This window comes from Chrysemys picta, chromosome 10 (genome assembly GCF_011386835.1).
Source record: "Chrysemys picta bellii isolate R12L10 chromosome 10, ASM1138683v2, whole genome shotgun sequence".
Classification (NCBI taxonomy): domain Eukaryota; kingdom Metazoa; phylum Chordata; order Testudines; family Emydidae; genus Chrysemys; species Chrysemys picta.
The window spans coordinates 578,278-600,655 of record NC_088800.1 but is presented as its reverse complement, the minus strand read 5'-3'; the positions used below and the strand labels follow the sequence as shown (position 1 = coordinate 600,655).

The 22,378-nt window shown below is 65.2% G+C and overlaps 2 protein-coding genes across 7 annotated transcripts in view; both read left to right on the top strand.

Annotated features, from left to right (window-relative positions):
* Positions 1-5,693, top strand: part of LOC135973878 (putative stereocilin-like protein) — a 10,825-nt gene extending 5,132 nt beyond the window's left edge. For both annotated transcript variants that reach the window (XM_065559068.1, XM_065559069.1), the window contains 3 exons: positions 604-1,617; positions 1,722-1,746; positions 2,650-5,693. In XM_065559068.1, coding sequence (XP_065415140.1) covers positions 604-1,617; positions 1,722-1,746; positions 2,650-4,285 — 2,675 coding nt within the window. In that variant the 3' untranslated portion in view covers positions 4,286-5,693. The remainder of the gene's footprint in view (positions 1-603; positions 1,618-1,721; positions 1,747-2,649) is intronic.
* Positions 5,681-22,198, top strand: STRC (stereocilin). 5 transcript variants are annotated; one of them, XM_065559064.1, is made up of 24 exons: positions 5,681-5,798; positions 6,074-6,184; positions 6,373-6,539; positions 7,006-7,192; positions 7,784-7,899; positions 8,185-8,317; positions 8,913-9,095; positions 10,499-10,537; positions 10,889-11,047; positions 11,283-11,426; positions 11,530-11,588; positions 11,696-11,819; positions 11,983-12,074; positions 14,326-14,461; positions 14,544-14,743; positions 14,826-14,916; positions 15,402-15,570; positions 16,029-16,198; positions 17,672-17,827; positions 18,536-18,678; positions 18,977-19,125; positions 20,491-20,588; positions 21,142-21,289; positions 22,064-22,198. In XM_065559064.1, the coding sequence occupies exons 2-24, from the start codon at positions 6,086-6,088 to the stop codon at positions 22,135-22,137; spliced, it is 3,036 nt and encodes a 1,011-aa protein (XP_065415136.1). In that variant the 5' UTR covers positions 5,681-5,798; positions 6,074-6,085; the 3' UTR covers positions 22,138-22,198. The 5 variants fall into 5 exon arrangements, 3 of the variants coding, with proteins under 3 accessions (XP_065415136.1, XP_065415137.1, XP_065415138.1); XM_065559065.1 differs by lacking the exon at positions 20,491-20,588; XM_065559066.1 differs by lacking the exons at positions 11,696-11,819; positions 11,983-12,074.
* The last annotated feature ends 180 nt before the right edge of the window (positions 22,199-22,378 follow it).

Here is a 22,378-nt window from a genome sequence, read left to right as displayed (position 1 = left end):
TCAGTTTCTAGTGCCACAGGGATGTGAACGTGCAAAGGTGGGTGCAGAGAGCCCAGGCACTGTCACGGCAGCAGGCCCCAGGCACAGGTGGGCCCAGTGATTCCTGGATAGCCAGGTCTGGAGAGGCGCTGAGCTGGGCACGGGGAGCTGCAGGTGCTCAGCCCGTCTCGGAGAACCGGGGAAGGCGTGAGGCAGGTGTCGCCCATTGGTAGGGCTGGATGAGTGCCAAGTCCTGGCCCTGCACACGCTGGAGAGGGAGGGGAGCGCCCCTCACTCAGCCAGTTGCTGGGGGAGGTCCTGCCTTTGGAGCCCTGAAGGGCACCGTGCGCTTGGCAGAGAGCGGAGAGATACCGGCCCTGCCCCAGCGGGCTCCCAGGTGCCCAGGCAGGGGGGCCCGAGCCAAGATTGCCGGTGGGCAGCCATGGAGGCCCGTGTGCTGCACCTGATTGGCTGGGAATTGCTGCTTGTTCACCAGCTGCAGGGTGATGTGGACCCACAGTCACTGGTCAGGGAGATGGGATCCTTGACTGGTATGGGGTGACCCTTGTTCTCAGTCTGGGGCCCTGCTCCATGCAGTTTCAGCCGACTTGGCTTCCCCTGCAGGAGCAGCCCCGGAAGGGCACAGGGTCCCGGTCCGAGACCTCATCTCCTTTCTGATGTTGGAGGGCGGGCGGCGGTCTGGTGGCTCTGTCCTGTCCAGCTTCCCAGCAGGCCTGAGGCGGCAGGAGGACGTGAAGTCTCTGGTGAGGAGCATGCTGGTGGGGCTGGAGTCCCTGGGGATCCTGCCTGCAGTCGGGAATTCCCCCCTCCGGGCCCTGTGGCAGAACCGCGGTAGCAGGAGCCAGATTTCTGGCTTTCTGTACAACATCTCCATGCACCTCGAGCAGCAGAAGCTGGAGGAGCTCGAGGGCACGCCCTGGGGGAGCCTGCTGCAGCACCTCCTCTCTCAGCCCTCCCCGAGCCCTGCTCTGCAGCTGCGGGATGTCCTGATCTCGCTGAGGGGCAGCCGTGACTGGGACATGCTCTTGAGCCTCACCCACAGCCTGGTGAGCCTCTTCCGCAGAGACCAGACCCTGCTCCTCTTCCTGCAGCAGGACTGGGCGCGGCTTAGCAGCCTGGAGGAGGCTCTGGCCCAGGCGCTGCTCACTGGGGTGCTGGGCCAGGGCGGCCCTGGCTTGCAGGGCACCGACTGCCCCCTGACAGGCCGTGGGAACTGCAGCTCCAGCACAGACTGGATGTCGCAGCTGCTCAAGCTCTTTGCGGGCACCAGCTGGAAGCCAAGGGTCCGTCTGCAGCCTGCAGGCCCCGTCCTGGCTCCTGAACACTTGAAACCCTTCCACGTGCTGCCCGGGGCCATCCGAGAGCTGGACCCCAATGCCGGCAGCCTCCTGCAGATCCCCCGGCCCAGGCAGCCAGGGCTGGACTCTGAGGGGGGCTCTGCAGACACACTCTGGGGGGCCCTGGAGGAGGCCAAGCAGCGTCTCCTGCGGAGGATGGGCCGATCGCTCTACACCAGCTTCCGGAGGAAGGTATCACGTGTGACGGGTCTGCTGGTGGACGAGGTCTCGGTGGCCCTCGGCGTCCCTCAGTCGGATCGAGAGGGGAAGTGCACTGTAGGTGAGTCGTTCCTTCCCAGGACTCGTGGGGCACTGAGGCCCCAGGCCCGGGCTGCACGGCCTGACTCCAGATGCTCACTCACTCCTTCCCTTCTCCTTTTTCAGGGACCCTGCAGCAGCTCCTGCTGTGGTGAGTCATGGGCGCGGGCCGGCGCGTGGCCAGCAGTCAGACCCATGGGCTCCCAGAACTTCTAGATGGAAAGCCCCTGCTCATGCCGGGCTCCACGCAGGGTCACCCCAGTCCTGGGCTCAGGGACTCCCGGGATTTCAGCAAAGACGCCTCGGCCGTAACCTTCCTCTGGCCCTGCCCTAGCTCCAGAGCCGACTGCTCGTCGGCCCGGGGAGAGTTGCTGGAGGAGCTCTCGGAGGGGGGCCTGGCTGGGCTGGGGCAGAGGAGTGCTAGCTGCTGGGTCCACTTTGGGCCCATGAGCTCTGTGGTTGCATCCCTGGCCTCTTGCGGGGAGGACAGGAAGAGACATTCCTTTCCTTCCCTATGGACGGGGGCTGCAAAGGCAAGAGGGAGCTGTGCTAGTTGCAGGGCTGGGATATCGCAGGGCACATGGCAGCCGTGGCTGTGACACCCCCTAACAATCAGGCTGTGTATGGAGCTGGTTCCCCCACAGGTGCTGACACCCCCCCCCCCCCATGGCCTTGCGTTGGGACAGGAGGGGGCTCTCCTGGCCCGGAGGGACTGGGGTCAGGTGGGGAAGTTGTGGGACTCCATGTGAGAGGGGCCAGGCGAACGCTGAGTGATGCACAGAGGAGGAGGATCCCCCGCTGGGGGTGGGGGCAGTTTATGCCGAGGGCGAGGAGGTGGGTGGCTGAGGGGTATGCGGTGAGGCAGGGCCTGAGTGTGGGGGATGTGGTGGAAGGACTGAGACGGGAGAGTGTGTCCCTGGGCCCTGGCCTGTGGAGTGTGGATTGCAAGGCCAGAGGGTTTGGGGCGAGGGCGAGCATGCGGGATTTCCCCAGCCCATGCAGATGGGCTCCAGGGAGAGGGTGATGGACCAGCTCCTCTGTCTGCTGCTAACAGGGGCATCAGGCACAACATCAGCTGGAATGCCCGGACGCTGGGGTTCAGGTCTAGGACCTTCCCATCTCCTCCGCCAATCCTGAGCTGCATGCAGCCTGCCCGCAAGCCCCCCCAAGCCACAAAGAGGGCATCTGGAGACACCTGGGGTGCGCCCTGGCCCTCAGCCGAGGTTCTGGAGTCTGCCTGCAATGACACTATCCCAGGCCTGCCCGGCATCTCCAACTTCACTGTGTATCTTTACTGCAGCCTATTCAATGGCTCAGACAGCTCCAGCCAGCCTCCTTCAGACCTGGGGGCCGCATGCTCCAGCTCCGGCTGGTATTTCTCCTCCGCCAGCGGGGACTCCATGTGGGTGAGGACATGCAGGGAGTACTTCCCTGGCCAGTTCAACACCACGGTCTGCAGCAATGCCTCCCTGCTGCAGCTGCCCAGTCCCAACCAGCCTCTGATGGAGCAGTTGTGTGCCAACCTCTCCCTGCCCCCCAAAGGTGCCAGCTGTCCGGAGGGGCTGCCCGGGGCCCCCTGGACCCAGGGGGATTTCTGGAGCTGCTTTCTGGAAAACCAGGCTCTCTGGACTCAGTGGCTGTGCACCAATGAGAGCCTGCAGGCGGATGGCAGCGCCTGGATCTCCAGACTCTGCCACGGCCGCCAGCTCCAGACAAAGACCCTGAACTCCTCGCTGCTCGGGAACTCTGATCCCTGCAATTTCCAGGCCTGGAGCCTCCAGGCGCTCAGGAACGCTAGCCTGATGGAGCAGTGCCGGGGGGTGAACCCCGCTAGCTTCCAGGAGCTGGTGTGTGAGAATTCCTCCCTCCTCCGGTCTTTGGTGTCTTCCCACCCCTGGCTCATGGATCACTGCCTGGACTCCCTGCAGAATGGGCAGTGCTTCCTGCAGCGCCTCCTGGACATCCTGCCTATTTCCTCTCACGGGGACGCCTCTCGGCTCTGCCGGGACCCTGCGTCCTACCTGCTGGGGCTGGTGTCCCAGCTCACGCCCTGCGAGGAGGAGACGTCCCGCTGGATCTTCAGCATGAACTATCTCCTGCGGCTGCTGGACTTCACCCTGCCCTCCTCCGAGCTGGACGAGGTGGGGCAGGCAGCCAGGGACCAGCTGAGCGAGGCCATCCTGCTCTCCAGCCTCCTGGACAACGGCTCCTTCTGGGCCTCGCTGACGGGGAACTCCTCGCGGAGCATCCTGCAGGCCGTGCGCCAGTACCTGAGGCAGGAGCGTGACGCCTCCGTCAAGAAAGAGCTGCTGAGCTGCTTCAGTGTGAGTGGTGCCGTCCCGGCCTCTGCGCGAGTGAGCAGGCTCCTGCCCCTGCTCCCCGCCCGCCTCAGCCCCGGGCTTCGCTGCACGAGCCATGCTGGGGCTAAGCTCCAACCCTGTGTGCACCCCCGAGGTGTGGGATCGCTCATGGCTGCAAACCCTGACACAGCCACTTGTGTGCGCATGTGCCATGGGGCCAGCGCTCCGTGCCAGACAGATCCCAAACTGCCCTTGTCATCAGCTCTGTATGACGACCACAACCCCCCAAGGGAGAGCAGGCCCCCAGCACGGGATGCTGCACAGACACCGTGTCATCAGCCCTGGGAGGCCGGAAACCCTGAGTCAGGCCCTAAACTTCACGAGATTTGACAAGAGAATGAATTTTGTCTGCTGCTCGGCCGCCGGCTATTCTGGGGCTTGTTTTCAAGGCTCGCTCTGCAGCCACGTGCTTGGTTCACAATGAAAGCTGAGCTTCTCACGGGGCCCGACACCAGGCGCACGAGGGCTTGCAGCCCAGCAGTGGCGGGAACAAACCTGCAGTCTCCGGAGTCCTAGCCCACTGCCCCCTCCCTAGCCCATACTCCCCTCCAGTACAAATCCTAGACCCCCAGGGACCAGCAGCCCATCTAGTCTAACCCCTGCCAAAGTGCAGGAGTTGTGGCAGAACCACCCAAGGCAGATGCCATGTGCAGGACAGGTGTGTGTCCTCGGGCATGTCGAGGGCAGCGGTGTCTGGCATGGAAGGCAGACCTGCCGGGAGAGCAGGAGACCAAGCGCTTTGAGCAGCTGCAAACCGAGGTCTCTGTGAATCGCTGCTGAGCCCAGAACCCGCTTGAAGCCCCAGGAGAAGGGCTGGCCACTCGGCTAGCACAGTGCACCGTCCAGCACCGGAGCCAGCAGGGCCAGCGTGCTGCAGCGACAAGCACTCCTTCCTAGGGGTCGTTCCTGGGAGCCCGGGGACTAGGTTTAGGGTGACCCGATGTCCTGATTTGAGAGGGACAGTTCCGATTTTGGGGAGTTTTTCTTATATAGGCTCCTATTACCCCCACCCCCGTCCCGATTTTTCACACTTGCTGTCTGGTCACCCTAACTCGGTTCCATGCCCTGTGGGGAGGGAGTGGCCCGTCTGCCTAGAGCCACTTGGGGAGCTCTGTGGCTCCACAGACCCCCTGAGAGAGCTGACCTAGTCGTCCCCTGGGGCGAGGGCTGTCCGCAAGCCCCTGTTCAGCTCTGGCTGTGAGCTGCCCTGTTTGTGCTGCTCCCCAGCAGCGACCATGGGGGGCTTAATGGGGAATTTAACAGCTAGCTGAGCAATTGCATAGCCCTACAGACCTCCCCGGAGATTCTGGGTCCCATCAGGCTAGGCACCGTCGGGCAGCACCGGACCCGGGGGCCTTTGGTGAACACAGTTTTTTGCTGGTTTCACGGTGGCCCACTGCCTGGAGCACAGTCCCAGCTGCTACCCTGGCGTTCCCCTGCCCCGTTCGCACCAGGCAGCCCAGTGGCTTCTGCGCTGTGGGGAAGGGTCAGGCCCTGCACAGCCAGGGGCCCAGATGACCCATCTCTGGAATAAGAGCTCCTGTTGGTCTGCTGGAATCCAGGACTGTCCTGGGGCCAGGAGAGTGACAGAGGGAAAGAGCCCAGACCTCTGGAGAAGTCCCGCCTCTGGCCCTGGCAACAGCACCCCAGTGGCAAACGCAGCTTATTCCCCTTCCCAGGGAATCGGAGGGTAGCCGCAGGCGTGCTGGGGGTCCAGGGGTGCGGGGGGATGGGCCAGCGGAGGGTCCCTTGCTGAGAGCTCTCCTGCTCTCTCTGGCAGCCTGTGCTCTGGGATCTGATCCAAAGAGAAGAGGGTGCCCCGGCGCTGGAAGTCCTTGTGCAGGTACTGACCCCGCTCAGCAGGGCCTGGGGGCTGTTCCCACTCCCTCCCTGCACCCCCAGATTCCATAGGTGCCCCCGGGGGGGGGCGGGTGCCCCGTACTCCAGTAAGACACGTCCACCTTCCCGCAGCCCATGCACCCTGCCCTGGCACCCGCTCTCGTGTTTGATGGGGACTCCAGCCTAGCTGGGCCCTGCCCTGGCCGCGCAGCTCCGTGGGCCCTGCCCTGGCCGCGCAGCTCCGTGGGCCCCGCCGTGACGCGCTGTCCTTCCCCACAGGAATACCTGCAGATGCCACAGGACAATTTCCAGCAGCTGCTGCTGTCGGCGGAGAGCGAGGCAGTGCAGCGCTTCCTGTCCCTGCTGCACCGCTCCTGGCCCCGGCTGCAGGTGGGCAGCATGCACCAGCGGGAGGGGGCAGGTCGCTGGCGGGGGGTCGCTGGTGCCTTAGCGATGAGGATGCATTGTGGCCACTGGCCCGCATTAGGGGCTCTCCTCGCGTGGACATGGGGGCAGCTGGCCCCCAAGGGCTGGGGTCCTGCCACCGTGCGGGGAGCCCTAACCCGCTGCTCCCACAGGTTCCCATGTCGGATGGGCAAGCGCTGCAGTCTCTTGCCTCGCGGCTGATGGGCCGGTTCCCTCAGCTCACTCCGCAGCTCTTTGTTGACCTGTCGCAGTTCATGCCGTTCATGGCCGTGTCCGACATCATGAGAGTCCCGCCTGCCCTGCTAGCCAATGAGAGCGTGTGAGTGAGGCCCTGGAACGTGCCCCCGTAACACCCCCTGCCTCAGCCCTAGCCCTGCCTCACCTCAAACTGCCCCCCCACTCTGAGCCCCTTACACCTGGTAATGCCACTCCCACACTGAGCCCCGCGTGCCCCATAACCGGCTCCCCAGTGCCCCGCATGACCTGTAATGTGCCCTGGTCCCCTCACACATCCACCAGATCAGCCCCCAGATCTGAGCCCCCTGCACCTGGTCACACAGCCCCAGATCTGAGCCCCCTGCACCGGGTCACACAGCCCCTGCTCTGACCCCCAGCTCTCCCAGGGCCTGCCTTGCAGAGGCCGTGCTGTCCAGTCCAGCATGGGGGTGCCCCAGGGCTGAGGAGCGGGTACTGGGGCAGGAGAGCCGAGCCAGCTTGGCGCCGGGCAGGCGGAGCTCAGTGGGGCTCTCTAGGCCATGCCCGCTCTAACGTGCCGCCCCCTCCAGCTTAGCTGCTCTGCGGCGTCACAGCACCCACATGAAGCTGGTGCAGAAAAGCGCCTTTGCCAAGCTGCTGCTGCAGGCTCAGCTCCTTGGGGACGTGCCCACGTGGCGCCCAGGCTTCCTCCGCACCATCCAGCCGCTGCTGCCTCACCTACCGCTTCGCCGCTTTGTGCAGCTCACGCCTCAGCAGGTGGGGATGCAGCGCCAGCCAGCCAGAGGGCCCAGCGCTGTCAGGGCTACGGCCCCATGGCAGTCACCGCTCATGGGGGGCTGATCCCATGTCCGTTCTGTCCTGGGGCCGGTGGCTCTGTCGCACGGGGCCATCTCTGCATCATTCCCTAGCTCCCAAGCTCAGTCCCGGTGTTCCCTCATCCCCAGGCCTCAGGGGCCTCCCCTCCAGGCCCTGCACCCCCAAGGGCTGGGACCCCCCACTTCCCAGGAGCCTCCCCTCCAGACCCTGCACCCCATGGGCTGGGACCCCCCACACTTCCCAGGAGCCTCCCCTCCAGGCCCTGCACCCCCAAGGGCTGGGACCCCCCCCACTTCCCAGGAGCCCCCCTCCAGGCCCTGCACCCCCAAGGGCTGGGACCCCCCACTTCCCAGGAGCCTGCCCTCCAGGCCCTGCACCCCCAAGGGCTGGGACCCCCCACTTCCCAGGAACCCCCCTCCAGGCCCTGCACCCCCAAGGGCTGGGATCCCCCCACACCCCTGGGAGCTGAGTGTTGCAGAGGATTTGCTGGTGTTGCCCCTCGAGTGCACTAGACCTGTCTCTGCGGCACAGATCCAGGGGCTGGCAGACGGTTGGCAGGAGGTCCGGCTGGGGCTGGCCCAGGGGCGCCATGTGGCACACAGCTTGATAAATGTGAGCCGTGGCGCTGGTGAGGAGCAGGTGCACAGGTGAGAGGAGCCCGCGGAGGGTTTAGGGGGTTGTCTTAGCTGCAGGGCCCGGGGGGGGGGGTTGTGTTGTGGCTGCAGGGCCCGTGGGAGGGGGGGTTGTGTCGTGGCTGCAGGGCCCGTGGGGGGGGGAGGTTGTGTCATGGCTGCAGGGCCCATGGGAGGGGGGGTTTGTGTCGTGGCTGCAGGGCCCGTGGGGGGTCAGGGTGGTGCCATTCCTTGGGGCAGGCTAACTCTGTGGGGCCCAGGCTCCTGCCCCCCATTAAGGGACTTTTCTTCTTTCTCCAGGCTGGGGGCCCTTGCTTGCTATCTGAGCCCTGAAGAGCTGCAGGTCCTGGCCCCGCTGCGCGACCCCTTGGGGCCGGTGGAGCAGAGCTTGCTGGCGTGTGCTGCCAACGGAGTGCTGAGCCAGCACGGACGGGTGAGCCGAGCCGCTGTGGGGGCTCCTGTGTGCGCGCTAGCAACACGGCTGTCCTGCCCTGAGCTGGGGGGGCCAGTGGGACATAGGCCCAGGCCTGGCCTCCCTCCAGGAGGGAACAAAAGCCCCTTGGAAGCCAGCCTCAGGGCAGAGCCAGTGCTGAGTGGCGAGGCAGAGAAGTCCTCAGGGCCAGAGCCGGGCTCTGCATATCATGCTGCCGGGGGGCCGTAGAGTGCAGGGCTTGGCTCGGGGGGCTGCTGGGGTGACGGGAGAGGGGCCAGGGCCCGTGTTGGTTGGCTCTTACTCTGAGCTGCAGGGGAACGTGGCTGACAGGTGAGCCACTGGCCGAGCTGGCTCTGCTTGCAGGGGGTGTCTGGCCCATCACAATGCTGGGTGCCAGGTGCAGCTGTGTGGGGAGTGGGTGCAGCAGCTCCTGGGTAGACGCAGCCTGTGGGAATGCAGGGCCAAGGCTGTCTTGGGAATATTCCCCCCCCCCCTTCCTCCAGCTGATCCCATGGCTCCAGCCCCTGCCCAGCGGGAACCTCCCTTCTCCCTGGGGAAAGCCCAGCCTGGCCCTGCTCTCCCCTCCTGCTTGCAGGTCGCCTATGCGCTGGCGGATTTGTTGCGCTCTGCTGGCCTGGCTGCTGTCGGGCCGCAGGAGCTGCGTGCCTGGCGAGGCATCGTTCCGGAGCTGGGGGTGAGGTTCCTGCAGCGCCTGTCAGCCACGCAGGTCAGGGCTCTCCTTCCAGAGCTGCAGGCTGCACACCTGACACCTGCCCAGGTGAGTACCCAACCTGCTCGCCCTCCCTGAGCCCTAGCGCCCCCTGCGGTCTCTCATATCTGGAGCCACACTTGGGCAGCAGGCCACACCATGTGGCAGGGATGTGGTGAGGCAGGCACGTCTGGGACACACTGCTGGGTGCTGGAGGCCCTGGGTGGAGAAGGAGGGTGACCAGCCCAGCCCAGCCACCTGGAGCCTTCGTGGACTTGCCAAGGTGCTCCATGGCCCAGGGCATCCCGGGAGCTCACTGTGTGCAGGGCACACACTGCCTTGTACAGGCCACTCTGCCCACGGGCAGCTGGACGTCAATCCCCACCCTGGCAAAGATCAGGGAGCTGCATGCTCGGGCAGAGCCACAGGATCGGTGCTACACCCCAAAGGGGCACACTCGTCCTTCAGGGTCGGCCGTGCAGCCTCCCTGCCTCCAGAGGCTGAACCTCTGGGGCTCCAGCCCTCCTGCTTCACAGCGGGAGCTCTGCCCAGCGAGTCCAACTGCGACAGCCTGGCAGAGACTCGCCCACTCTGCAGGGACTAAGCACCTCGCCCAGCGGCTGCAGGGACACACGCTGTGAAAACAGGCAGGTTTATAGTCACCTGGACATGCCTAGGGAGGCTTTCGGGCAGCAGAGAAATGAAGGTCCATGCTGGTCAGCCCAGAGCACTTCACCAGCCCCGCTGCCGTGAAGCCCAATTCAGGCTCGGTCTGTCTCTCTCAGGCCTGGCCTGTGCTAGAAAATCACGTTGGTTTAACTGCATCAGTCAAGGGTGTGAAAAGTCGAGCTGACCTGGGTCCCAGTGTAGACAGTGCCTCTGGGGAGGTGGATTCCTAGCCGAGGGAGAACCTCCCCCCCACCCCCCCATCGGCTCAGCAGTGTCTGCCCCGAAGCGCTGCAGGGGCACAGCTGGACGACTGGAGTGTTGGAAGCAGAGACAAGCGCTCGGTCCGAGTTCCTTCGTCAGGTCCCCAGTGAGAGCCCCGACTCCCTCCAGCAGCCAGCTCCTGTCCTCACGCCTTCCCCGGCCTTCGGGCCTGAGCAGGCGCTTTGCGGGGAACTCCAGCTGCCTCGGGGTCCATGCCAGTGACCTGGCGATTGGGTTTCCTTGGAGACGAGGTGGGGCTCAGCCAGCGAGGTGACATTCATACCCTGTCTCCCAGCCTGCCCTGAGAGCAGACAGCCCCCTGTAGCCATGTAAAATACAGGGGAAACTGAGGCACATATCGGATTCAAGACAGTATTACAGAAAATTCCCACGTGCCAATGGCCCTGCCAAGCCACCCAATGATGCAGCCTGGGCAGCCACATACAGACCCTGATGCCCCTGCAAGCTGCCCCTGGCCTGGCCCGCAGCCCCATGCTAGGGTGCCGGCTCCCAGCTCTTCACAGTGTCACCTTCTCTTCCAGGCGTCTGTGCTGCTCACGCAGGCTGTCCGGACCGAGAATGTGAGTGTGGGCTCTTCCCAGACCAGCCACCCCGACTCCCCTGCAGTGCTCTGCAGGGTGGGAGCAGGCCCAGTGTCTGTAGCCCGAGATGTGGTGCTCCTCTCTCTCATGCCCTGTTAAAAATTTCCCTCTGCTTTGGTAGTGGCCTTCCACCCCTAGGCCCCCCCCACTGCCCCTCTCAGGCCCCCAGCCCTCCCTGCTCTGGGCACAGCCTCCTATGCCCCCCCAGCCCTCCCTGCTGTGGGCACAACCCCTTTGCCCCCTTGGGCCCACCCTCTCCTGGCTCTGGGATGGGCCCCCCCCAGCCTCGCCCCTCCCCTCTCCGAATCTCCTCCTCTGTTTGCCTGGCAGGTGACGGAGGGTGTGGTGAGCAGCCTGTGCCCCCTGCTGCCAGGCCTTGGGCCCGAGTCCCTCCAGGCCATTCCCACTCCCACCCTGGTCCAGGCCTGCGAATGCCTGGCCACCGCTCTGCCTCTGCTCTCGGCCCCGCAGAAGGCAGCCCTGCTGCAGGTACCGGGCGGGCCGGGGGCTGGAGCGGACGCTGAGGGTCTGGGGACGTTGGGCTGGGGGGCAGAGGTCGAGGCACTGGAGGTGCAGAGTGGGCAGGACCTGGGGGGTATCGAGGGGGTTGCACGGACAGCAGTGCCGAGCCCAGCTTCCTATGCTGCAGGACCTGGCTCTCGCTCTGCCCGCCAGGCCCATGGGGCCGTGTTCTCCTGTGTCACAGGCTCTGTCTCCCTCGCAGCGGCTCAGCCGTGAGCAGCAGGCCCGGAGCATCTGGCCAGACTGCCTCTTGCCCTTTGTGCCCCTCAAACTCCTGCACCTGGACGCAGCGACTCTGCTGGGGCAGAGCGGCCGGTTCTGGGAGTTACCCTGGTCCCAGCAGCAGGTAACACGCTGTCGCCAGGTTGGGAGGGAGAAACCGAGCTCCCGGGCGGAGGGCTTTGGGCTGCTGTGCCTGGCTGACTCCTCCCCTCCCTGCTTCTCCACAGGCCCAGTTCCTCTGGAGGAAGGTTGAAGCGGTCACCAACGTGAGCCAGGAAACGATTCGGTGAGACACCGTGGCAGGGCCTAGCCCAAGCGTCTGGCCCCGCTGGGGCTGGCTCTGCTCGAGTGGGGTGGAGGACGTGGTGCTGTCTAACGCTGTCCCCTTGGCAGGGCACTGGGGACTCTGGCGGCTGGCATGGGCTGTGCCAGCCTGCAGCAGTTCAGTCGGAGGGCGGATTTCCTGGGGGTTCTCCGGGTTCTCTATGCATGTCCCAGCCGCCTGCCTGGGAGTCTGGTAAGGAACGAGTCGCTCGCTGTGACTCTGGCCTGGACGTATGGGTGCCCCCTGCACTGTCCTGGCACCCCCAGCCCCGCTCTGAGCCATGCGTGGTGGACCCCTGGCCGGGTCCAGGCGAGGCTGTGTCTCCCCTTTGCCTGGCCTCACTTTGTGTCCTCAGAGGCGGTGTGTCTGGGAGGAAATCCGCAGCCGGCCGGGACTCTCCGGGGAGGAGCTGGTGTGGCTGGGACCAAGGTTCCTCATGGATTTACCGTAGGTTGTCCTGCCAACGCACTGCTGCCGTGGGGCAGGGAGAGCGGGCTGTGTCACTCCAGCGCTGAGCCGGTCGTGGGTCCCCTTCCCCTCCCACCTGGGTACCCCCCCCCCCACACCTGACCTGGATACCCCTCCCTGCTCTCACCAGTACCCTCGTCAGCCATACATGGATACCTGCACTGGGATCCCTGCTTGGCGTCACAGAGCTGATTGGCTACCACCACACTGCTGTGAGCTGGGGAGTCCGAACCTGCAGGGTCCACCACTGCCCCAATCTTGGAGTCCCCAGGCAGACTCTGGGGTGCAGACCAGCGGTCTGACCAGGTGCCTGCTCCCACGGGTGCAGTGCTGGCTGCAGACCCCTGCCTGAGGTCGCCCCAGAGGGTGGCCTGGTGAGGACCGGGGAGCTCCCGGCAGTCTGAGCACAGACACACACGGACATAGAGCCCAACACATCTCTGCTCTTGGTGCTCGGTTCCCAGGGGGGAGCTCGCCCCTAGGGCCACTGAGTCTGAGCCATCAGAGTAGGGCAATAGGTCTCAAACTTTTGTACTGGCGACCCCTTTCACATCGCAAGCCTCTGAGTGCAACCCCCCCCCCAATAAATTAAACACACTGTTTAATATATTTAACTCCATTATAAATGCTGGAGGCAAGTGGGGTTTGGGGTGGAGGTTGACAGCTCGCAACCCCCCATGTAATGACCTTGTGACCCCCTGAGAGGTCCTGACCCCCAGTTTGAGAACCCCTGGAGTAGGGTGACCAGATGTCCTGTTTTTAAAGGGACAGTCCTGTTTTTTGGCACCTATTACCTCCCACCCCCGTCCCATTTTTTCAGTTTGTCACGGAGTGGGGAAAGTCAGGGCCCTGCACCCCCCTTCCTGCGATTCACTAGGACTCTCAGCCAGTAACACAGAAGGGTTATTAGACAACAGGAACACAGTCCCAAGTAGAGCGTGTAGGTACAACCAGAACCCCTCAATCAAGTCCTTCTGGGGGGGGTTAGGGAGCTTAGACCCCAGCTTGAGGTTCCCTGTGTTGCACCATCCAGCCCAAGACTGAAACCAAAACCTCCTCCAGGAGCTCTCTCCCCCCTCCCCCCTGCTCCTCCTCTCCTTTGTCCAGAAGGTGTCACTTCTCCCACCCCCCTCCTGGCTCAGGTTACAGCTCAGGTACCTTCCTTCAAGGGAAGTCCCCATCTCCAATGTAACTTCCCTGCAACATTCCCAGGTCAAATCCGCCCGCTCCCTGCTCCGCTCCCTGCTCCGTCACAGAGCTGCCATCTGGTAACCCGACATCAGAGCCAAGAATGCGAGTCCCAGCGCTCAGAAGGGCTTGACAGTGGCTCTGCCTGGGCACCCCAGACCCTGGGGGCTGGACTCTGGTTAGGTCCGGGAGGCCGGGTCCCTTCGCAGCAGCCTGGTGGGGGCCGAGAAGAGGAATGTGACAGACCCCACTGAGGGGCGGGGCCTGGAGGCTCTGTGCTAAGGTAGCCCCACCCTTGGCCCTGCTAGTCGGGCGTGGCAGGGCAGAGGACTTTAAAAGGGGGAGGCTACAGTCAGCAAGGGGGACGCCCTGAGATGGGAAGGGCTGGAGTGGCTCCTGAAGCAGCAGGAGGAGCCCCCACACCAGAGACACGTCTCCTCCCCCCCCCGCCCTCGTGAGAAGTCCAGCGAACCCAGGGGGCAAACCTGGGAGGGCATGATTGGCAGTGACCTGGCCAGAAGGACTTCAGGAAAGCTGCCCCCCAGGTACCCCTGAGGTTAGACGGCACCATGCTGGCGGCTCCTGTCTCCAGAGGGAGGAGACAGCTCACTGGCCCTGGGCGCCATACCCCTCGCCTTCCTGGTGCTGAGGGCCCGAGGGCAAAGGCTAGGCACAGCCGGGAGCCGGCTTCCCCCAGCCGCCAGCTCAGCCAGTGCAGCCCCAGAGCCCATAGGGAGCAGTCCCCACAGGACTCTTGCCCCAGACCTGTGGGTGCATTTCCTGGGTGCTGCTGGGCCCTGCCCCACCCCACCCTGGACCCTGCACTTCTGTGTCCTGGCCCCTACCCTCCACCCCTTGCCTGGCTCTGCCCCACTCTATCCTAGGTCCCACCCCATCCCAACCTGAGTCCTGCCTTGCCCTGCTGTATCCTTGGCCCTTTCCCTCGCCCGGCTCTGCCCTGGTGCGTCATGGGCCCTGCCCCCCTGCCCCTGCCCCCTCCCAGGCCCTGCCAGCCGCGCTGAGGCGTCTCTGACTCTTTCAGGGCGAAGCTTGTGGACAAACTGCCCAACGACTCGGTCAGGCTGATTCTGGACTATGTGAGCAGCCACCCCCAGAGCCTGCTGATGCTGCCGCCCCACCGCCGGGCTGCCCTGGCCCACAGGGCCCTGCGCCTCCTGGTAAGGAGGGGAGGGGTTCGTGGCGGGCAGCTGCAGGGAGGGCAGGGCTGGGCCTCACCCACTCCGCTCCCTCTCCTGCCAGCGAGCGCCGGCCGAGACCGAGATCCCAGGCGAGGTGCTGGACCTTCTGGGCCCGCTGCTGGGGTTCCTGGGCCAGGAGGCTGCTGCCCACGTCCAGCCCGAGAGCCTGCTGCTGCGCCTGGAGGAGCTGCAAGGGGCCTGCCTGGCGGAGGGGTTTGCTGAGGAGCTGGGGAGGTTGCTGCTGACGGAGCGGGTGCTAGGGTAAGGCGGGCCCCAGCCCTGCGCAGCCGGCTTTGGTGCCACTCGCTGCCTCTTCCTGCCTCACCCTGCTTTTCCCTCGCAGCCCGCCGCAGTGCTGGAGCCTCCTGGACGTGCAGCAGCTGGGACGCCTGGTGTTCCTGCTACCGGTGGAGAGCGTCCGGCTCATCCCGAGGGTGAGACCAGGGTCCCCACGCCGGCCGCGTCCCGTCCCTCCGCCCTGTCCACCCGTCCCTCCATTCCTCCCACCCCTTGTCCCTCCGTTCCTCCAGCATCCCTCCGCCCATTGCCTCGCCTTGCCCCGCCCCTCTGCTCCGTCGCCCTGTCCACCCGTCCCTCCATTCCTCCCACCCCTTGTCCCTCTGCGTGTCCCTCCGTTCCTCCAGCATCCCTCCACCCATCGCCTTGCCTTGCCCCATCCCTCCGCCCTGCCCCGCCCCTCCGCTCCGTCGCCCTGTCCACCCGTCCCTCCATTCCTCCCACCCCTTGCCCCTCGTGCCAGCTGTGCTGTGCCCCGCCCCCCCATGCCGTGCCATGTCCCACCCTCCCCTTCACCTACACGTCCTGTGCCCCCCGGGTGCCCCACACTAACCAGGCCTTGTTCAGGTGGGTGCTGGCGGCAAGCTCCATGCTCAGCCCTGCTCACTCTTGTGTCTCCCAGGAGGTACGGAGCAGAGACACCCTGGAGCAGCTGCTGCAGAGCCAGCGGGAGTGGGAGCAGAGCGAGCCAGGCCGGCTGTGCCAACCCCCTGGTGCCCAGGGACGGGTGAGGAGCCGGAAGGAGGCACTGGTGGCCTGGCTGGTGAGAAGCAGCCCAGTGGGGGCACAAGGTGAGACGGCGGGTCACACTGCCCCACCTGCACTGCCGGTGCTCGGCCCATCACCCCCTCCCCCAGCACAGCACCATCACCTTTCCCGTCCCCCGGGCAGCCCACCCCAGGGGATGCCATCTCCCTGTGTCCTTCCCCTTCGGGGCAGGCTCCCATCTTACCTCAGCGCAGTGCCATCTCCGTGTGTCCTCCCCACCCAGGGGCAGGCTCCACCAATGCCAGACACACAAGCTCCCCTGCCCTGCAGTGTCTCTGGGGGATGGGGTGGGCAGGGCAGAGCTCGGTGACTAGGGTGACCAGATGTCCCGATTTTATAGGGACAGTCCCGATTTTGGGGGCTTTTTTTTATACGGGCACTTATTACCCCCCACCCCGTCCCGATTTTTCACACTTGCTATTTGGTCACCCTATCGGTGACACCTCCCTGGCCGGGGTCGCTCACGCTCTGTTCTTGGCAGACCCTGTTCCCAGCTGCGCTGACATGCGAGCCACCTACCCTGCGGCCTGGAGCGTGGCACAGATCTCCAGCATGGCCCCCTCCCACTTCGAGGGCTGCCTGGATCTCATCAGTCAGGACCCTGCACTCTCGCCCGAGCAGCTCCGCGCCGCTCTGGGCAAAGCCAAGCAGGTGAGAGACAAGCCGGTGAGCTGGAGAGGGCGTGCAGCCATGGGGAACTGGTGTGGCTAGAGCCCCGGCTGAAGCTGCTGGGGCCAGGGGCAGGCAGAGCTGGCGTGGCTAGGTCCCAGATGGCATTGGTACCCACCGAAGGGTGTGAGTGGGGCATGGAATGGGAGATGGGCGGGTTCTAAGCTCACTGAGACAGGGAAGAGGGTGGGGAGAGCTGTACTCCTCAAGTGGGGGAGGGGGATCCAGGCTCACTCAGTGGGGCAGCCAGCAGTGCTCAGTGCTGTGCTTGTGGGGGGAGCTGCTCTTGCTGGGGGGCTGTGTCAAATATTTTTATGATTCCTGTGTGTGCCTCAGTTTCCCTCTGTGCTTTGCATTGCTAGATACAGAGCAAAGGGTTAAAAAGCTGCTCTTGAAGCAGGACGTGAGCGGTCGGGGTCAGTCTAGCTGTCTGGGGTGAGATGAGTGCAGAGCCAGCGCTGGGCGTAACCCACTAAGCAATTGCTTAGGCCTGTGAGCCGCTCCCGGGTTCCCCCATTCGCTTTGTATGAGAAGAAGGTGTCTGCTGGGGGCGGATATTCCTGTGCAGGGCCCCGATGGGCTGCCCCGGCTCTCCATGGGCCGTTACAGAGGATCTGGAGGGACAATGGGAAGCCCCAGGGTTGTTTCGCCACTAGCAATGTGAGCTCTGCAGGACTCTGGCCATGGACAGAGACCTGCCGGGGCTGGGATCAGAACCAGCCTCTGGGGAGACACAGGAGCTGCCTTGGGACTGAAACAACGGGGCAAGGAGGGAGAGGGGAACCAGGAGCAGCCTGGCTCGGGGAGCCTGGCTTGGCCAGACTGGATAATGGCTGAACCCTGGTGGCTCTGTGCTGCCCGAAGGCCTTCCCAGGCCGTGCGCAGGGACTAACACACCTGCTCTGGCTGGACAAGGCTGCCTGCCGGCGGGGTGCTGCCGGGCATCGCTCGCCCACAGAGCACAGCCCGGCCCAGCAGGCTCAGCTGGACTGGCAGGGCAGATCTCCTGGGGAGACGCTGCAGGGCTGCGGCCCAGAGGCTCAGGCTCGGAGGTGGGGGGGCTCATGCCCTGCCCTGAAGGATGGGCGGGACCCCGCAGGGTCTGGGACACTGAAGGGCTCCTCCGGGGGAGGTTTAAGAGCTGGGGCATAGGAGAGCCTGGGATGGTGTGCTGTGGGGAACCGTGCTTCGGGGGTGGGGGTGGGGGGGTGATCACAGGGGGTGGGAGGAGCTGTGCCCATCAGTGGGAGGGGGAGCCATGCTCATGGGGTGGGAGCCATGATTCGGGAGGGGGGAGCCACGCTGGGGGAGGTGTGATCACAGGGGGAGGGGGAGTGTGTGCTCACAGGGGGAGGGGGGAAGTTGTGCTGGGGGGAGGCGTGCCCATCGGGGGGAGGGGGGAGCCATGCTGGGGAGGCACCATTTTTGCAATGTCCTGTCCTTCGTGCCGTGCAGCTGTTTGGAACTGCCCAGCCCCTGCAGCCGGTTCATGTCCTGCAGCTGGGCCTACTGGCCACCCAGCTGAGCGAGCAGGAGCTGCACGAGCTGGAGCTCTCCAACTGGGGGGCCCTCTCTGTCCTGGGGGTCCTGGAAGGCTGGACAGCAAGACAGGTAAGGCCTCATTCAGTGCCCCTGGGCCATGGCAAGGAGCCCAACCCTCCTGTGCCCCAAAAGCCCCTGGGCCCGCCTCCCAGCCCCGGCTCATGGGGATTGGGCTGGGGCCCAGCCCTGCTGCCTGCTGAATGTGGGTCTGTCACGGAGTGTGGGGGACACCAGGCCCTGCACCCCCCTTCCTGCGATTCACCAGGACTCTCAGCCAGCCAGTAAAACAGAAGGTTTATTTCGACGACAGGAACGCAGTCCAAAACAGGTCTTGCTGGTACAGACAACAGCCCCCCCTTTAGTTAGGTCCATCTGGGGGCCCAGGGAGGCCCCAGCCCCGTCAGGAAGCCCAAGCCCCATCGGGGCACCCCTCTCCATTTTCCAGCCAGCTCCAAACCTGAACAGGCCCTTCAGGCCCCCCCTTTCTGGCCTTTTCCCGGCTCCTCCCCCAGCCTTTGTGTCCTTTGTCCAGTTCCCTGGGGCAGAGGTGTCACCTGGCCTCCAACCCCCCTGCTGGGTTCTCAGGTTACGTGCTCCGGTCTCCTCCTTTCCCCAGTGCAGGCAGCCCCAGCAAAACTCCCCTGCAACCTTCCCAGGTCAATACTCCCCACTCAGCATTCAAAGACCACATCAAGAACATTCCCACTTCGTCACCGGGTCTGGCTGGGGTGAGGGGGCTTCCCTGGGCTACGCTGACGGGGGCCGCTCTCCCCCCAGATGCGAGCCGTGGTCTCCAGCTTTCTGCGCCAGAGTGGGATGAGTGTGCAGGGCCTGGCACTCCCAGAGCTGGCTGCCCTCGGGCACCTCCTGTGCGGTCTCCGTGCCGATGAGATGCGGTTACTGAACAGCCGGGAGTTCAGGTCTGGGACTGGGGGTGCAGCCACGGGGAGGGAGTATGGGGGGGGGCCTTTGGGAGCTGGGGTTCAGAGAATCCCAGTTTACAGGTGTTAATGCCGCTCTGAGTCCAGCAGCCAGAGAGCGAGAGGCAATTGGGAGTTGCCCAGCAGTGGGGCGTGAAATGTGTATGCTGGTCCAGGGGAGCAGTGTCGGCCCTGAGGGGCACTTGTGGGGTGGTGTCTGGGTGCCATCGGTGTTGGGGGTGGCGGCTGTGACTCTGGGGGATGGGTCTGACGTGGGCTGTGCTCCCTTCTCCCACAGCCAGGCTGCCCCGTTCGTGGGCTCCCTGAGGCTTGGCTGCTCTGAGAGGCAACTGGAGACACTGGCTGAGCTGCTGACATCCCGCTTGGCGTTCGGCCCCGTTAGCAGCTGGGGCCCTGAAATCTTCACTGAGATCGGAACACTGGCAGGTGAGGGGGGCCGGGTGGAGCGGGGCAGCGGGACCCTGGGGAAGGTGGTGGGAGGCAGGGACTGGGGGGTAACTGGGTAGCCGAGGAGAGTTTGGCCATGGGCCTTCTGCTCTGAACCGCCTGGCCAGTGTCCTGCAACTCCTAGCGTCCCCTGTGTGTAGGAGGTGCATGACAGACCAGACCCACAGCCCATCCAGCCTGGAATGCTCTGACCCACGGCCCATCCAGCCTGGAACCCCTGGGCCCCTGCATCAGCTCAGTCCCACGGCCCCATCCAGCCTGGAACCCCTGGGCCCCTGCATCAGCTCAGACCCACGGCCCCATCCGGCCTGGAGCCCCTGAACCCCCTGCATCAGTTCAGACCCATGGCCCATCCAGCCTGGAACCCCTGAACCCCCTGCATCAGTTCAGACCCACGGCCCATCCAGCCTTGTACGTCCCCCACCACGTTGGACCAGGCCCCTGGGTCCATCCAGCTCAGTAGAACTCCGCTCCCCTCAGGAGTCCCAGATCCCAAGGCCAGAGGGGACCATTGTGCCCATCTAGTCCAACCCCCTGCCTAGCACATGCCAGAGCCCAGCCCCACAGTGACCCTAGAGCAGAAACCCCCAATCAGGATGTGAGCCTGGCCAGGGGGAGGGGGGAGCTGTGCTGGGGGAGAGACTCTCCCCGGCCCTTGGGCAATGGTGCCAGTGATTAATGATGCACTGGGAAATATTTAGGCCTTATTCCCAGCCTGACTTTATCCAGCTCCAGCTGCCAGAGCAGAAGGCTGATCCCAGCTATGTCAGTGCCCCCGTGAGGGCTTCCCTGGGTGCGGGTGGGGAGGGGACATTTGCCCTGGGTCCCCTGTTTGACAGGGCCCCCAAACCTGGTGACATTATGACCTGGTGCACAGGGATGCAGCATCATTGAGGTTTGGCCTGGTGGCCCCGCTCTCGTCATGATGGACGGGTGGCCAGGCCAATCACGAGTGGTGCTGCGAACGTCTGCCCCGTGTCGCAACACCTGCGGGGGGGGGGGGTGCTGGGCCCAGCCCCACAGGACAGGAGCTGCCTCGGCAAGTGAGTGCAGGCCAGGCCCCCTTTCAGACCCACCTCCCAACACGCTTTCCAGGGCTCCCCTCAGGGGTGGTGGGTTTGAGGCAGGGGAAGCTCAGTTTCAGGTTTTGCCCTGGGCCCCCAAAACCTCTGTGCAGCCCTGATCACCACCACCACACTGGACCAGACCGTGGGGCCCACCTAGCCCAGTCCTGCCCGAGCCAGTCTCTGGTGCACGGTTCCCTCCGGGGCTGGCCAGCTGGGCGGGAGAGAGCAGGGGAAGAGCGCGGGGTGGTAACCAGCCCTGCTCTGTGTCCCTCCCCAGCTGGGCTCCAGGACATCGTCCTGTCCTCGCTCATCCCCGAGCAAATCCGGGCACTGACCCCGCTGGCCATCGCGGGGATCCCAGCACCCAAATTCACCGTGAGTTGCAGCCCTGCTTGTGCCCACAAAACCCCGTCTTCCTGCACTGGCATGTGGTGGGGCCCTAGCTCCAGTGTAACGAACCACAAATCGAATTCTGACTGGGGACAAAGGGGTCGAGTCCAAGGAGGTGGGGGCTGGGATCTCTGCCATGGGCAGGGTTTGGGGGACAGGGGGCTGGAATCCCCCTCCCCGTGGGCCGAGCTCGGGGGGAGCAGGGGGCTGGGATCCCCCTCCCCGTGGGCCGAGCTCGGGGGGGACAGGGGGCTGGGATCCCCCCTGTGGGCAGAATTTGGGGGGGACAAGGAGTTGGGATCCCCCCGTGGGCTGAGCTCAGGGGAGCAGGGGGCTGGGACCCCCCGTGGGCCGAGCTCAGGGGAGCAGGGGGCTGGGACCCCGCGTGGGCCGAGCTCAGGGGAGCGGGGTGGGCCGAGCTCAGGGGAGCAGGGGGCTGGGACCCCCCGTGAGCAGAGCCAGGGGGCTGTGGGGTTCGCTCTGTGGCAGCTCTGCTGGCTCAGCTGTTCGGTGCTGTGATGCTGCTGCCCCCCCGCAGGTGGTTTTCAGCCCAGCCCAGCTGCTGGGCTTCACCAGCGCCCAGGCCTCAGCCGTGACCCCCCAGCAGCGCGCGCTGCTCAGCGCCGAGCAGAGCCAAGCAGTGGTCAGTGCCCAGTACGAGGAGGAGGTCGCCCAGGATGGCAGGGGTGAGAGTTCAGCTCCTCGCACACCCTGCCCCCAACAGCTTCTCTTGCATGTTCCCGGCCGAGCCCCACATGCTACTGCTGCCCCCCCTCTGGCGAGCTCTCCACCACCCTGTGACAGCCGGGCACCACCTGCTGGGGCTGGGCGGCAGGACACACCGGCTCTGCCCTGTGTATTCCGTGATTGCAGGGCCGGGGCATTGCCCTGGGATTCACCCCTTGCCACAGGATTGGGCCCAGCCTCTCATCGCTGAAGAGTCAACTCTGGAGCCCCCGGGCCCACAGAACCTGGCATCAGCCCCCATATGTGTGGTCGTGTCTGCGTGTGCCTGGGGGGCCGGGCGTGCAGTCGTGTCTGCGTGTGCCGGGGGGGGGCCGGGCGTGCAGTCGTGTCTGCGTGTGCCGGGGGGGGGCCGGGCGTGCAGTCGTGTCTGCGTGTGCCTGGGGGGCCGGGCGTGCAGTCGTGTCTGCGTGTGCCGGGGGGGGGGCCGGGCGTGCAGTCGTGTCTGCGTGTGCCGGGGGGGGGGGGCGTGCAGTCGTGTCTGCGTGTGCCGGGGGGGGCCGGGCGTGCAGTCGTGTCTGCGTGTGCCGGGGGGGGGCCGGGCGTGCAGTCGTGTCTGCGTGTGCCGGGGGGCCGGGCGTGCACGCATGGGCAGGCCGGGCATTTCCATGACCACAGCCTAAGGACTTGTGCAGTGGTGTTGGGGCTCTGGCAGCACAATGCCCGGGGCTCTGGGAGGAGGCAGCTGCGCAGTAACGTTCCTTTTCCTCCTGCAGGCAGGAATGACGCCCGGTGCCATCCTGGCCCCAGCGCCCTGGCACTGCTCTGTCTGATGTACAGCTTTGGGTGAGAGCCGCTGGGGCCTGTGTTTGTAATAAACCTTTCAGCCTGCTGCCAGCTTGCTCGCTGGTCCTGCCACGGGCACCACCACTGCTGCCTGGGCGGGGAGGCGGCGGTGCCTGGAGCTCCACTGTGGGCACTGGGCCCAGCAGTCCCTTTGGAGCCTCTTCTCTCTTGGCCCCCTTCGCCTGAAGCCCCCACCTGAGTGACCCTGGGGGGTGAGGGCAGCTGCAGGGGGCCTGGCCTGGAGC